Below are 13,140 nucleotides of genomic sequence, written 5' to 3' on the forward strand. Positions count from 1 at the left end.
GCTGGGAGCAGTGCCCCCGCCCACAGCTCAGTCTCAGCCCCGCTAACCTCTGCTTCTAGCCCACCAGGACCTGAGGCGTAATCTGCATTCTTGTGTGGGTATCTGCTTTTCAGCCTTCAAAACGGAGACTTTCTGAGTATTACTTTTTTTTAATTTAATTTTATTTATTTTATTTATTTTTTTAGGCAAGGCAGCCCTTGGTTGACCTCACAGATTGCAAGGACCTTGTCGGCTTACAATCCCTGATATTTTATTTTTTACACCTACAGCATCTGGTCTTTCCAGGTGGTCTCCCATCCAAGTACTAACCAGATCCAACCCTGCTTAGCTTCCAAGATCAGACAGAATTGGGTTTGCTCAGGGTGGCATGGCCGTAGACTCTGAGTATTACTTTTTAAAGTCTTTCCGTGTTCTCAACAGATCAGCGACCACACCAGGCCGTGCCCTGTACCAACCTCCTGGGCAGTTGTGGGAAGTCCCCAACCTGTCTGGCTGCCAGTTTTCTCACTTGTAACTAATGACAGTTGCTAACATTCATGACATTCGCTGAGCGCTTACTATATTCCAGGCACTGTTCATATGTCCTAGGAATATTAACTCACGTAATCATAACAGAATGAGGTAGTCGGTTCTACAATTTGCCTCATTTTGCCAGACAAGCGGGACACAGAAAAAGTAAGTAACTTGCATTCTAACAGACATTCTGACTCAGTGGTTCTGAAATGTGAGCAATTTTTGCACACAGGCTCCCCCCCCCCACAACCCCCCAAGGGACACGTGGCAGTGTCTGGAGACATTTTTAGTTGTCGCAACTTGGGGATGCTACTAGTGTGTGCTTTCCAGTAACTGGCTCCCCTCCTCGCTAACCTTCCGTTCCTCTCTCTCAAGAAGAGCAGGGTCAGGAGACATGGAGGGGACCAACTTCTGCTTTGCAGGGTGACTGGAGAACAGCCGAGCTCCAGTCTGCATCGCAGCCTTTGTATATAAAACATTCGGAGTCCATTATCCATCCTCGAGTTTCCTGGCGTGGTTGAATAACTGCTGTTTGTGTTTGTGTTTACAGTCGATTTGGGAATAAGTGTCAAGGAGGATAATGTGGCCGCTTCTTCCCTCAAGACAATGGAGATAAGCCCTGTTACAAATGCCAACGGAAAGAATCTTGGGAAAGAGGCCAAACCCGAGGCACCAGCTGCTAAATCTCGTTTTTTCTTGACACTCTCTCGGCCTGTACCAGGGCGTACCGAAGACCCAGCCACGGATTCATCTGCTGGATCAGTGACGCTTGGTGTCACCTCCAGTAACGCTCCAGGGAACAAAGAACTGAGTGAGAGCATGGCCCTTCGGGTAGCAGCTGCGCAGGGCCACGACCCAGATAAAACCCCCGGCCAGACCCCGGCCCCACACGAAGGCTTCTCTGCCACTTGGGGACCAGCACCTCTGCCACCTGAATCAGCAGAAGCAGCCCCCTCCAAGCCTAAGGACTCCAGCTTTTTTGACAAACTCTTCAAACTGGACAAGGGACAGGAAAAGGCGCCCGTTGACAACCAGCAGGAAGCCAAGAGCGTGGAGCATCAACGCCAGGCTGACGAGATTTCTGGGTCGCCGAGGCAGTCTGATGATGTCCCTGCGGAGGGGGTAAGTGCCAAAAAGGACAGTCCATGTTGTGCTTAATGCCAGCTCAGGGGGACACGACCGTGGTAAGACGATGGCACATAGTTTGCTCTACGATCACTGGTACCCTGACAAGCTAGCGGGCCCTCGACCCCTCTAGAACAAATAGTGCATTGTAGCATAGTGTCGTGCCGGTGGGCGGAAACATCTGTCTGCAGAACAATAACAGCTGTGGCATCTGTTTTGTGTAAGAGACAGGAGGAGGTGAGCTACATGCAGATGGATCTGTCCTGCCGTTTATCAGAGGTGAAGCTAGACAGGGTGCCTCTGCGATCAGTGGAGTCTGGAGAGAAAGGCATTAGCCGAATAAAAATGGATCCTAAAAGACTTAAGTACCCACCTGGCCTCAGTAGTTTGTTTCACATACAGTGCATTTTCAGGCTTTCTTTGGAATCCATTTCGTTTCTTACTTTTAAAAGCCTGAATTGATCTTTAACTATCTTTTGCACTAACGTGTGGGTTTAAGTAAAGACCTTCTATAGCTCTGGGCAGACTCTTTAAATGCACTAATTATTTTCCAACAACCTAGAGCAATACCTTTGTAAAAACTAGATAGATTTTATAGAGGTTGCCAGAATCAGTTGCTGCGCAAAAAAAAAAGGCAAGTTCATTTGATCTTAAAAAGAGCATTTTCTTTTAACCTCGGAAGAATTTGATTGTATTCGAGGCAAAGAATAGAGCTCCTTGAATGAAGAAGGAAATAAAAGTTAATACATTATGTTTTAAGGCACTCGTTTCCTTAGTTAATGCACTTTTAAATAACAATATTTTTTCAAAATTTGAGGATAAAATCAAGTGTCTCTAGTCGAGGTTAGAACCAGGAAAAAATTAGACAGGCCCAGCCTTTTATTATATAGTTGTGTATCATGGCTGTCAATATATTTATCTTAATAACAACTAACTGTTCTGCAAAGTTTCTAATAACGACACTGACTGACATTTACTGAGCTTTTAAAACACGCCAGGCTCTGTTCTAAATACTGCATATCTACTATTTATCTACTATTTTCCCTAAGGAAAATGAGTATCCCATTAATCTCTGGTTTTAAAGCATCCAGGGTGGCGTCAAGAATTATATGGTAAATATTAGATGCCAGCTAAAAATTCCGGACAGTTAAAATTGGCTTATGTGTTTAAGCTCTTACCATCAGCATTCTGGCTGTTTTCGTAAGTTTTGACTCCAAGAACTGATGTTCAAGTTTTCTTTCCGAAGTTTCAAAAAATTGCCCTTCAAATACCCACTTCCCCAAAGGAATCAGTTCAGGAGCCAATCGAATTGCTTTCTGTATAATTCAAAGTCTTCAAATGCATCCAGGCATCAAATCTTTACTGAGCGCGACACTGCCAGGCATGGGTGAGGCAAGGCCATGGTGGCGGGCAAGACAGAGCATCCCTGTCCTCAGGGAGTTTGCAGTCCAGCAGAGAAGAGGTACAAAACCCCACAATTATTATGCAAGGTGCCAGGTATTCTGCTGAGGGAGGCCAAGTGCTGGAGAGGGTCCCCAGACATGGGAGAATTAGCCTGGCTGGCCCAGGAAGCGGTCCATCAGTGTACAATCCTGGAGCAGAAAGTCGCTTGTCTTGGGGCTATAAAATGGTCACTGATATTTATGAATATTTGCGAAACTATGTCCTACTTTACCCTGAGTGGAGAAACTCTGGTTGAGTTCTCATTATGGGTCATGGGCTCCTAAGGCCATTTCGAGGCTGTGACTTATTGAATAGTCACAAGTTTTATTTACATAGGTAGCCAAAGCCCACCCATTGCCTGAGTTAGGGAGGGATTGAGTTATTTGCATGAAGAGGATGAAGGACTGCCATTTGCTCATCTTTGGACAGGTGTCTAGTGACTCATCCAAATCTCCATCTTAATTAAGTAAACCAGTTCAGCACCCGATAACCATGTATTTAACATGTATTTAACCACGAAACCCCAAAACGCTAGGTCCGATCCTATTTTAAGAGAAGTGTAGAAAAATTTGAGTTGTGTTTTATCAACTCAGCTTTTTTTTTTTTAAGTAAAGACTCTTAAGGAGAGCACCTCAATTTCAGTGGAATAAGTTTCAAAATGAGATTGGAGTCAGTCAGAAAATGAGGACTTATACTGGGAACTTGGCAGCTATCACAGAGTCAAGCCTGTGGGTAATGTTTTCGTCACAGGAACCTCTCAGAAGCCCGCAGATTGTAACTCGTCGTCCTTTCTAAGTTAGCTTCCTTGGATTCCCTGACGAAACTGGCATCTGTTCTTGTCCCACGACCAACTTCCATTTTTTTGTTCGTGGTATCATTGGAACTTGAAATACTGAGTTTCTGCTCGGCAATATCTATGTGTCACACACAAACAAGTCATAAAACAGCTGCGCGTGTCTCCTCTCATCTGTGAATTTGTGGATATTCAAATATATATGTCTACGAAGATTATTTACAAAAAAAAAAAAATGGCCTTCTGATTGTTAAGGTTTCTCATCTGATTTCTGGCTACACAGTTCTGTAATTGGGGCAAAAAATACCAATTGTTCTATAAGTGTAATGGGACAATCCAGCCCTCAGAACATAACAGGAATAAAACCTCCCAATCAATGGCCTTGTTGGTGAAAGTACCACATTAGGCATAAATGGCCGTCAAAGTATTGATTCAGAATTCTTAGGGTAAAAGATGCCTTGGGCTCAGTGGTATCAGCTGTCCCTGCTCTCTCATCTGCACGAGCATTTCCCCCTAACTGGATTGGAATTCCGACCACAAACCCACAGAGCTGTCAATTGGGAGAAAGATGCCCCCATTTCATTCTAGGGGGAAAGACACAAATCTTCTGTGTTTTCAGAACGACAATCTTATTTTTGTGCCTTCTAAAACTACATTCAGAGCATAGCATAATTAAAACAAGGCCAGAATTCATGAACAAATGAAGCATTTACTACGTAGGCCAAAGAAAAGATAAATTATATGCCTGAAAGGTTTCACTGAGCTGTGATTCACACAAACCAACGTGTTGGCAAGGATAAGATTTTTTTTTTTTTTAATTTTTCTCTCCTCTCAAGAACTGAACCAGATCTATAAGATATGCATTAAAGATTCATCAGGAAAAAAAATTGGTCCCATAATGAAAATTTGACCTTTACTGGTAAACAAAACAAAACAAAACACTAGATTTCTGGTGTCAACCAGTACTTCCAGAACTGTCTTTGTGCTGGGAAGACGAGGTGCGTAAAATGTTGCCAGCATGGATTCGTGAGATTTAAACAGGAATAGTCCTTTTCTTTTAGAAGCATAATTAAATTCTGCAATTGTTATTTAAACACCAACCTTGTGCGAGCCATTTAAAATATAAATCATGGCCTTAGTCCTTCAAAGATCACATAATTTAGTCAGAGACATCATTTTTTAAAGGAAGATTACGATAGGTGTGTTGATCTGCAAATTCATTCAGACTTCAGATATCAAGAAAAATAGTCAGCGTTTTTATTTCCTCCTCCCCCCTGCTCTCTCGAGCACACTCCATTCAGCCCTTTGTCCTACACAAAAACTGCTCTTGTCAAAGTTGCTAGGATGTCGTACCTCCCCCCACCCCTCACCGCAGCTGCCAAGTCAGATACGACTGGGTCCTTATTCTATTGGACTTGCCAGTCACATTTGACACAGTGGACCATCCCCTTCCTTGTTGACACATCCTCCTCACTTGGTTTCCAGGCTCCTCCACCTTCATCCCATTTGCTGGTTCTTATCCTCTAAACGCCAGAGATCCCCAGAGTTCAGTTCTTGGACGTCTTCTCTCACTGTCCTTACTTCCTTGGAAATCTTCTCCGGTCCCAAGGGTTTAAATATAGCTACCTGCTGACAAGTCACAAATTTATATCTCTAACCTAGATCAACCCCTGAAGTCCAGACTTAAATATGTGGCTGCCTCTTGCATATATGTCTACTGGAACAATCTACATCTCCATTTGAATGCCCACTGAGCATCTCTACCTTAGTTATGTCCAAAGCTGAGCTCTTCATTCACACTTAACAACAACAACAGCAACAAACACCTACCTGTTTAGGCCACAGGTTGCCTCATCTCAGTTAATGGCAACTGCGACCACTACTGTTTAGTGGTAGGATTGGAATTAAAGAATCAAGGTCTTCAGAGTCCTTTTCTACATCGTGTAAGGTAGTCTATTAAAACATAAACAGTGCAGTCAAATAGCCTAGGTTTCAACTCTGCCTCTCTCAGCGACTGACTGTGTGACCTTGTGCAATTTGCTTAACCTCTCTGGGCCTCAGTTTACTCATCTGTAAAACGGGGCTCATACTAGTAATAAGCACGTTTACACATTATTCACACTTGTGAAAATTAAATAAGAGATGCCACGTAAAGTACGTAACAGAGATATTGCACTTTGAGAAAAAAACAATGAGCTAGTATTAGTGTTACGGTTTTTCTCCCTGTCTACAGCCACATTTCAGTCTTTTATTTTTTCCTTCAAAAGTCGTCAACGACAACTCATAGAGAGAGAACAACTGAATCTAATTTAAAAGCTGCATAACCAAAGGCATAAGTCCTAATTTGGATTAAAAAAAAAAAAGTACTGGACTTATAAAATAATTTTAGAAGCTATAGCATGTAAACGTCCTTGCACACCCACAAGCTCTAGTTTCTTGGTCTGACTTTTAATGGTCTCTACAACCTTTCCTCTATTTTTCCAACTGTATTTCCCACTATTCTCTTAAATTTCTCTGGTCAAAATGGCTAACATATGACCTGCGCAGATGCCATTCGCTTCGCAGTATTTTTCTCCGCCTGTATCTCTTTCTCTCTCTGTTTATTGAAAATTTACCTCACCTTCAAGTGCCAAGTTCATGAAGCTGACCAGATGTCCTCACTCCTGGGTGATTGTGATGACACGAATCCCCCCCGTGTTTTTCGTATGCTATACATTGAGTCAGATTCTGCGATAAAAACACTTGGAAGAAATCATCTCATCGAAACATCGAAACGTTCGGGGGAATTCCACTCTTTTTACTATTTTACAGATGATGAAATCAAAGCTTCGGAGAAACCGAGTCACTTATTGTAAGTTTCACAGCTGCAAAACAATGGTCTCTCTCCACAGCCCAGACTTTACATGTTCGACACTATGGTTGAACCGATGATTTGAAACTCGTGTAACGAGGTCGCAACAATGCAAAACGGACACTGTTGGTCTGACGAAGTGCTATTCAAAAATGTTAGTCGAAGATGGAAATACCAAGCTAATCTCGAATTAAAAATTTACAAAGAGAATCACCTAATTCCAACATTAGAAGGCCACGTGAATTATAATCGGTGTTTTTTATTTTGTTTTGCATACCTTGGGGCCACCAAGCCATTGCCATCTCAAGTTAAGGAGTAAGCAAAGTTTTCAGCTATACCACTACCATTTTTATGCATCTCATGAATTTAGCACTAAAAAATGTTTGCTATGAAGTGTTCACAGCAGCAGAGGCGACATACAAGTGTTAGCAGCCTGAGTGACCTGGGTACAAGTTCAAATTCTACTACCTACTAGCTTCATGGGAGAGTCAAATAGTAATCATTGCCCCCCACTTTTAAATTATTTATGATTCCTAGGCTGTGTAGTGAGCATTTTGCATACCGTAGCTGCTTTGATTTTTATAAGAACAGAACAAGGCTGGTATTTTCATTGCCATTTGACAGATGAAGAAACTAGGACTCAGAGAAGTTAATTCATTTGCCCAAAGCCACACAGCTAAATCACTGATAGCACCAGGATCAAGATCTGTCAGTGGCCAAAACCTATTACACTCAGTCCTTTCAAAACCTCGTGTTTTCACCCACAAAAGGAAGATACAACCTGCCCAAGGAGCTATTATGAGAATAGAAGATGATGCAGACAGTCGGTAGTTTTGCCACATAAAACATTATATTTTCTAAATTGTCAGAAACTTAGAAATAAAGACTTATGAAACAGATAAATGACCTTCCAGCACGATGGAGTTTGAGTAGTATATCATTTAGCGTGCCTTTGGCTACAAGTGGGAAAAAAAAAAAATCAATAGCGGCTTTGTTAATGAAGAGAATGTAGTATGAGAATGTAGTATTTCTTGGACATAATAAGAATTCTAGAGGTAGGATGACTTAGGTTGGTTCAATATCTTCACAGCCCCACGTCTGTGTTGACATAGAAGGGAAGCTTGGAATTTCTTCAGTGGAAAACAGGCTCCGCCAGCAAAGATGATGTGCCACAGATAGGAACCTGACACATTTTTTCCATACAACTTCATATCAGGAAGTCATTCAGTGAATGAAGCTAGTAGAGGCTGCTACAGTATAATTTATTTACATATATTCATTGCACTAGCTTTTTAACTTTTTGACTACGACCCAAGTAAGAAATAGATGTTACATCTTGACCTGATACATATGTACATACATAAAACAAAGAATTCACAAAATAATACTATTCTTACAGCATGTATCACAAGCTCATATTTTCTATTCTTTTCTATTCTGTTTGATGTTTAATGCTGGTTTCAACCCACTAAATCACTTTCCAATCCAATAATAGTCACGAGCTGAACTTTGAAAAACTCTATTCTACCATAATCACCTTTTTCATATGCAGAGACAGTGCTCTTATGGGATGTGACTGTTTCTCATGCAACTGGGTATTCACAATGCCTGGCAAACACTGGCACGCATGCAGCAATTTTTCTCTGCTGAACCTGGCAAATATAAAGCTGATACACATCAGGTTACGACTTTCCGAAGAATGTTAGAATGTATTATTGCAATCTCGTTACCAGCTCTGCCTAACACAACTTTAAAATGGAAAATGTCAAAATGTATGTCTAGATAAACTACGTAGAATCATACTTATACCATTATTCGATATTTTTAAGTCAGACTTTTACATGTAATGGTGTTAATCATGGTTGGAATATCAAGCGACCTGCATTTTGCAATGAGTTTGCAGAATAAATTTTTATGTTATCCAGTCCTTTGGTACTATCCAACCCGATCCACTCCTCCCTAGGTTATAATAACAGCCCTAATCTTTTGAGAGCTTGCTAACTCACAGAGGGGTGAAGCAACTTGCATAAAATTATATGGCTAAAAAGCAGCAGAGCTGGAATTCATCACCGGTGCCCACACGCTGAGCCACTCTGCCTGTAAGTTCAAACAGAGGGAACACTCTGAACCTTTTGAGACATTTTATACTTCCCACACTGCTGTGGAACATCTGTCCAGTGAGATCAGCCTAGAAACAGGGAGCCACTATCAAATGGTTTTGGAAAATACCACTCACTTTACACTGTCTCCTGAAGATTCCTAATGGACACCAGCCTGCTAAAAGTTCTGAGAAGTCCTACAGCAAGCACGCCTGCTTCACAATGTTTAGCCGAATGTTTCTCAAGCGCCATTATTCAAATCACTATTAGCTATCTAACTAGTTGGGCTTATCTGTCTCTTAAGGAACCATTCGTTCTCCTAAGAAATGCTGAGCCAGGCGTGTAGACCAAAGTTGGACAATGGCCTCTTGTGGGATGCATCAAACCACAGATAGGTTTTATCTGACCTACGCCATGTTTTAAATATTATAATCGATGAATAATATTTTTACATTGACAATGTCAATGATATTTTTAAATCATGAGATTTCGAGACAATTCCATATTTCAGACATTTCTGAAAAATATGAAGTTTTGTCTTTTACTCCCATGTGGGAGGTGAATGATAGATGCTCCTGAAGATGGGGCACTCAGCCCCCAGTTCGCCCGGTCCCCACCCCTCCATTGATTCCCAGCAGGGCAGCCCTATGAGCTTACACTGTAATTTTCTTGTGGCAGAGTTAAGAGGAAAGTAAATATTTCCATTACAGACACTTCACTTCCTTTACAGCACTTATCATAATTTGAAGTTACTTAGGTGACGATCTGATTAATAAGCTGTAAATCCAGCCTGAGAGTCCATCTGTTGGCAGGTGTTGAACAAGAAATAGGAGACAGGAATACTTTCATTTATTCATTCGACAAACATCTGAGTGGTTTCTTTGTGCCAAGGAAGATTTTAGGTTCTAGGGTGGATAGAACGATATACCTCGTGGGAACTTTCATTCTATAAACAATAAACAAAAAAATTAACAAACAGTTCTGGGGTATAGAAAAGGCTATTCAGGAAATACACAGTTTTAAAATAGAAAATATAGATGAAACTGATCATTAAAATTGGGTAGATAGTAAGATCATAAGCGGCTTGGTCTAATCAAAAAATTTAGGAAAAAAGATATATTTTTTTCTTTTTCTGCACAAGGCCAAACCATTCTTAGAAAGTCGGCAGCCTAATTTTGCCAGCATTCAAAACAGTTTTCTCACTATTGAGAAGTGTTTGTTAAACAAATGACAAACACATTCTAGGCTGTGGGTTATTAGCTTTTAAATTTGAAGACTTTTTTTTTAATGTTGGACATTTTTCCTCTAATAAATGCAAAATATCATATCAATACATGTTGGAACTAGTCACAGAACAGAAGACTCTCCCACAAATCCCTTTGTCCTGATGTGATTTAACCTGAGAATCATTCTTTGCTCTCAGCAAATGAATTTTTCCATTTTCTATTGTACGTAGTGGGCTTGGTTTAAGAGTGTGCCAATTTGCTTGTCCTTAGGAATATCCCAAAAGTAACAATCACTGCCAAAAAAAAAAAAAAGGCAAGAAAAGAACATTTTGTCGCTTAATTCTCTACCCACGTTTCACTCGCCATTGGAAATCAAGTTGACAAATTCACTTACCCCTCAAGTGGAGGGGTTGCGGAGAGAGAAAATGGAAACTCCTTATTTATAAGAAGCAAGTGTGAATTGCCTTCTTTGATAGATTTCTTTCTACCCTCCATCTATGGCAGCAATGAACGACTGGTTCATTTAATCTTATAAGTGCAACACCTCTGCATCAGTCAGTACCGTAGATTAATGAGGCCCTACCGTGTGAAGGTGCTGTGCTAGATGCCTGCTGAGATGGGAGTGTTTAGTATCCTGAGATTATGTCTGCAGAATATTAAAACAGGTGTTGATCTTATGGTTTACAGCAAACAGCATCATGCTAGATAACTGATCCAGCCGAGCTTGGCTCAATTAGCATAAGCAGATAAAGTGAACAATGTTGATTGTTTCCTGAGAAGAGGAGCGAAAATAGATAAGTGGAACATTTTTAGAACTGTGTCATGCAGCTTGAATTCCCCTCTTAGAAAATACGCCAGAAGACGATGAAAATTTAGATTTCATGTTTCAGTATGGTCACGTTATTTTGATTGCCTGCCTAAGTCTCTGATAATTTCTTAATCAACTACCTAGATCACTAGGAAGCTTATTTCAACCACGGCACTCAGGCGGTACACAATTTTAAAGTCCTAAAACACGCATGCTTTTGCACAATTTGACATATAGGAATTTATCGAGAAAATAAGCAAAATCGCATGTATAAGACTTTTTTTTTTAATTGCAGCATTGCAAGAGAAAAAGCTGGGAAGATCAAAAAGGCCCAATAGGTTGACTTTGATACTGATTATGGTACACCTTGACACTGGCCATCAGAAACAAAGATGACATAGAAATAGAATCATTGACATGAATTGACAGTTATAATATAATGTTATTCAAGAACAGTAGGTTTTAAAATAGTGTATACGGAATGATCTTTTTTGAGTAAAAGGGATGTCCGCCTGCCCACATGTATTCCTCCTTCTACCCGAAGGAGTATAGAAAGAAAAATTGCAAATTGTTATCTATAGTTTCTTTCAGTAATGGGATAATGAATGCATTTTATATTTTTACTCTTTGCTCCTCTGTATTTTCTCTTTTTTATAAAAGAAGGAAGTACAGCATACTGCCTAGCTAAGTAAAAAAAAAATAAAAAATACTACGATCTAGGTTATTTCCTGCTTTCTCCACAAGGCTGTGCTATGAGGCTTGAGGCAACCTGATTTTTCTAGCAATGGCAACAGGCAGCTAGGAACAGCTTCGACAAGAGGTTATTTTTTGCTTACAATAATTCTCAACTCTGCAGTCCGGAGGGTGGGTGCCAATTCCTTGGTCAGAAATAACACGGACATTTAAAAACACACTTAGAGCTAAGTGTGCAATAATCTCCAGTAGGAAATAGAAAGAGAAATTTTGATATGCATAGGCAGTTTTGGGAGCCCTGTCATAACTGGCATTTCTTACACTATTGGTATTCATTCCCTGTTTTTGCCACGGGGTTGAAAGATGTGAGTACATTTTTATCAATTGATGTGAACTGGGCAGGAACAGTGAAGAAAAGAAAATACAAAATGAGCTACAGTGATAGACCCTCCTTAGGTGGATTTCGGTTTTGTAGTAAAGCAACGTTTAAAAAAAAAAAATTCCAATCTGTTTAGGAAATTTTCAGGTTCCACAAAATGTTTTTTGTAGACTTCGGTTTTAGAGTTCCTTCCTGCTTGTTTATTAATTCGCTTTCCCTTTGAGGCAAATCGAAGGTGAATTCTATCTTCAAGAATTAACCAAATGCCATTTTTCTTCTCAAATCTGACAATGGCTCTATGCAGATGATGGCACTTCCGGAAGAAGAACGTAAACACTTAATGATTGTCTGGAGACCACTGTTGCCTAGCAAATGATGCCTGTTTGCTGTTGGGGCACCCAAGTGGGACAGGAAACAGCTTTCCTTTTTATTTCAGGCAGCATGTGGCTCAAATTTCTAACAGATGGGAAGGAGTGGAGTAATGGGTTTTCGTACCGTTCAATGTTTTTCAGACAAATTTTCCTGTGTTCAACTGTACATCAGGTACCGATTCTTGGTACAAAGATTCAAAATGAAACCAGTGATGTATGATCAATGGCTAATCTAGATGACGTGGACGTTCATCACAAATTGTTCCAGACAAGGCTTTTTTAGCCTTGATCATCCTGCCTGAACTTATATTTTCACTAGGACAATGTAGACTTTGCTTAAAGGGAGCTGGAAACCAGTTTACAGTTGAAGGAAGGTGCCAGAAGTTCCATATGGGTTTCATTGCAGACAATCAAATTATGATAAGGTGGCATTATTTTTCAAACATGACAAATTGTGATTACTTAACTAGTGTTCCTGTCTGTTTGCCCTTTGAAGCCAGTAGAAAGGGAAAAATATAGACTGCTTCTGCACAGATGAAAAACAAACTGACACCACGAACACCTGTTTGCTTAAAAGAAGTTTCCTGGAGAATGTTTGTGTGTCTGTCTAAAATTTCTGTTTGCTGAGAATGAGCTGGAGGCCTGATGAGAACACCAAAAACATAAAATGGCATACTTGCCGTTGGTATTTTTAAATGTATCCTTCTAGGCTTGCTTTGGGCATTCAAAATCAAATACAAGTGTAAGTTCTCTCTCTCTTTTTTTTTTTACTTGAAAACGATATAATACACACTCTGTTCTATTCTGTACTTTTTTGTCAGTTAACACTGCTTTTTATA

The 13,140-nt window shown here is 40.3% G+C and overlaps 1 protein-coding gene and 1 pseudogene across 1 annotated transcript in view; one reads left to right on the top strand and one right to left on the bottom strand.

Annotated features, from left to right (window-relative positions):
- BCAS1 (breast carcinoma amplified sequence 1) overlaps positions 1 to 13,140 on the top strand; it is a 79,610-nt gene that overhangs the window by 26,418 nt on the left and 40,052 nt on the right. The window contains exon 4 of the mRNA XM_023534088.1: positions 1,064 to 1,635. Within this exon, the coding sequence (XP_023389856.1) occupies positions 1,064 to 1,635 (572 nt within the window). The remainder of the gene's footprint in view (positions 1 to 1,063; positions 1,636 to 13,140) is intronic.
- On the bottom strand, positions 261 to 379 carry LOC111743646 (annotated as a pseudogene).

This window comes from Pteropus vampyrus, unplaced genomic scaffold (genome assembly GCF_000151845.1).
Source record: "Pteropus vampyrus isolate Shadow unplaced genomic scaffold, Pvam_2.0 Scaffold117, whole genome shotgun sequence".
NCBI classification, from domain to species: domain Eukaryota; kingdom Metazoa; phylum Chordata; class Mammalia; order Chiroptera; family Pteropodidae; genus Pteropus; species Pteropus vampyrus.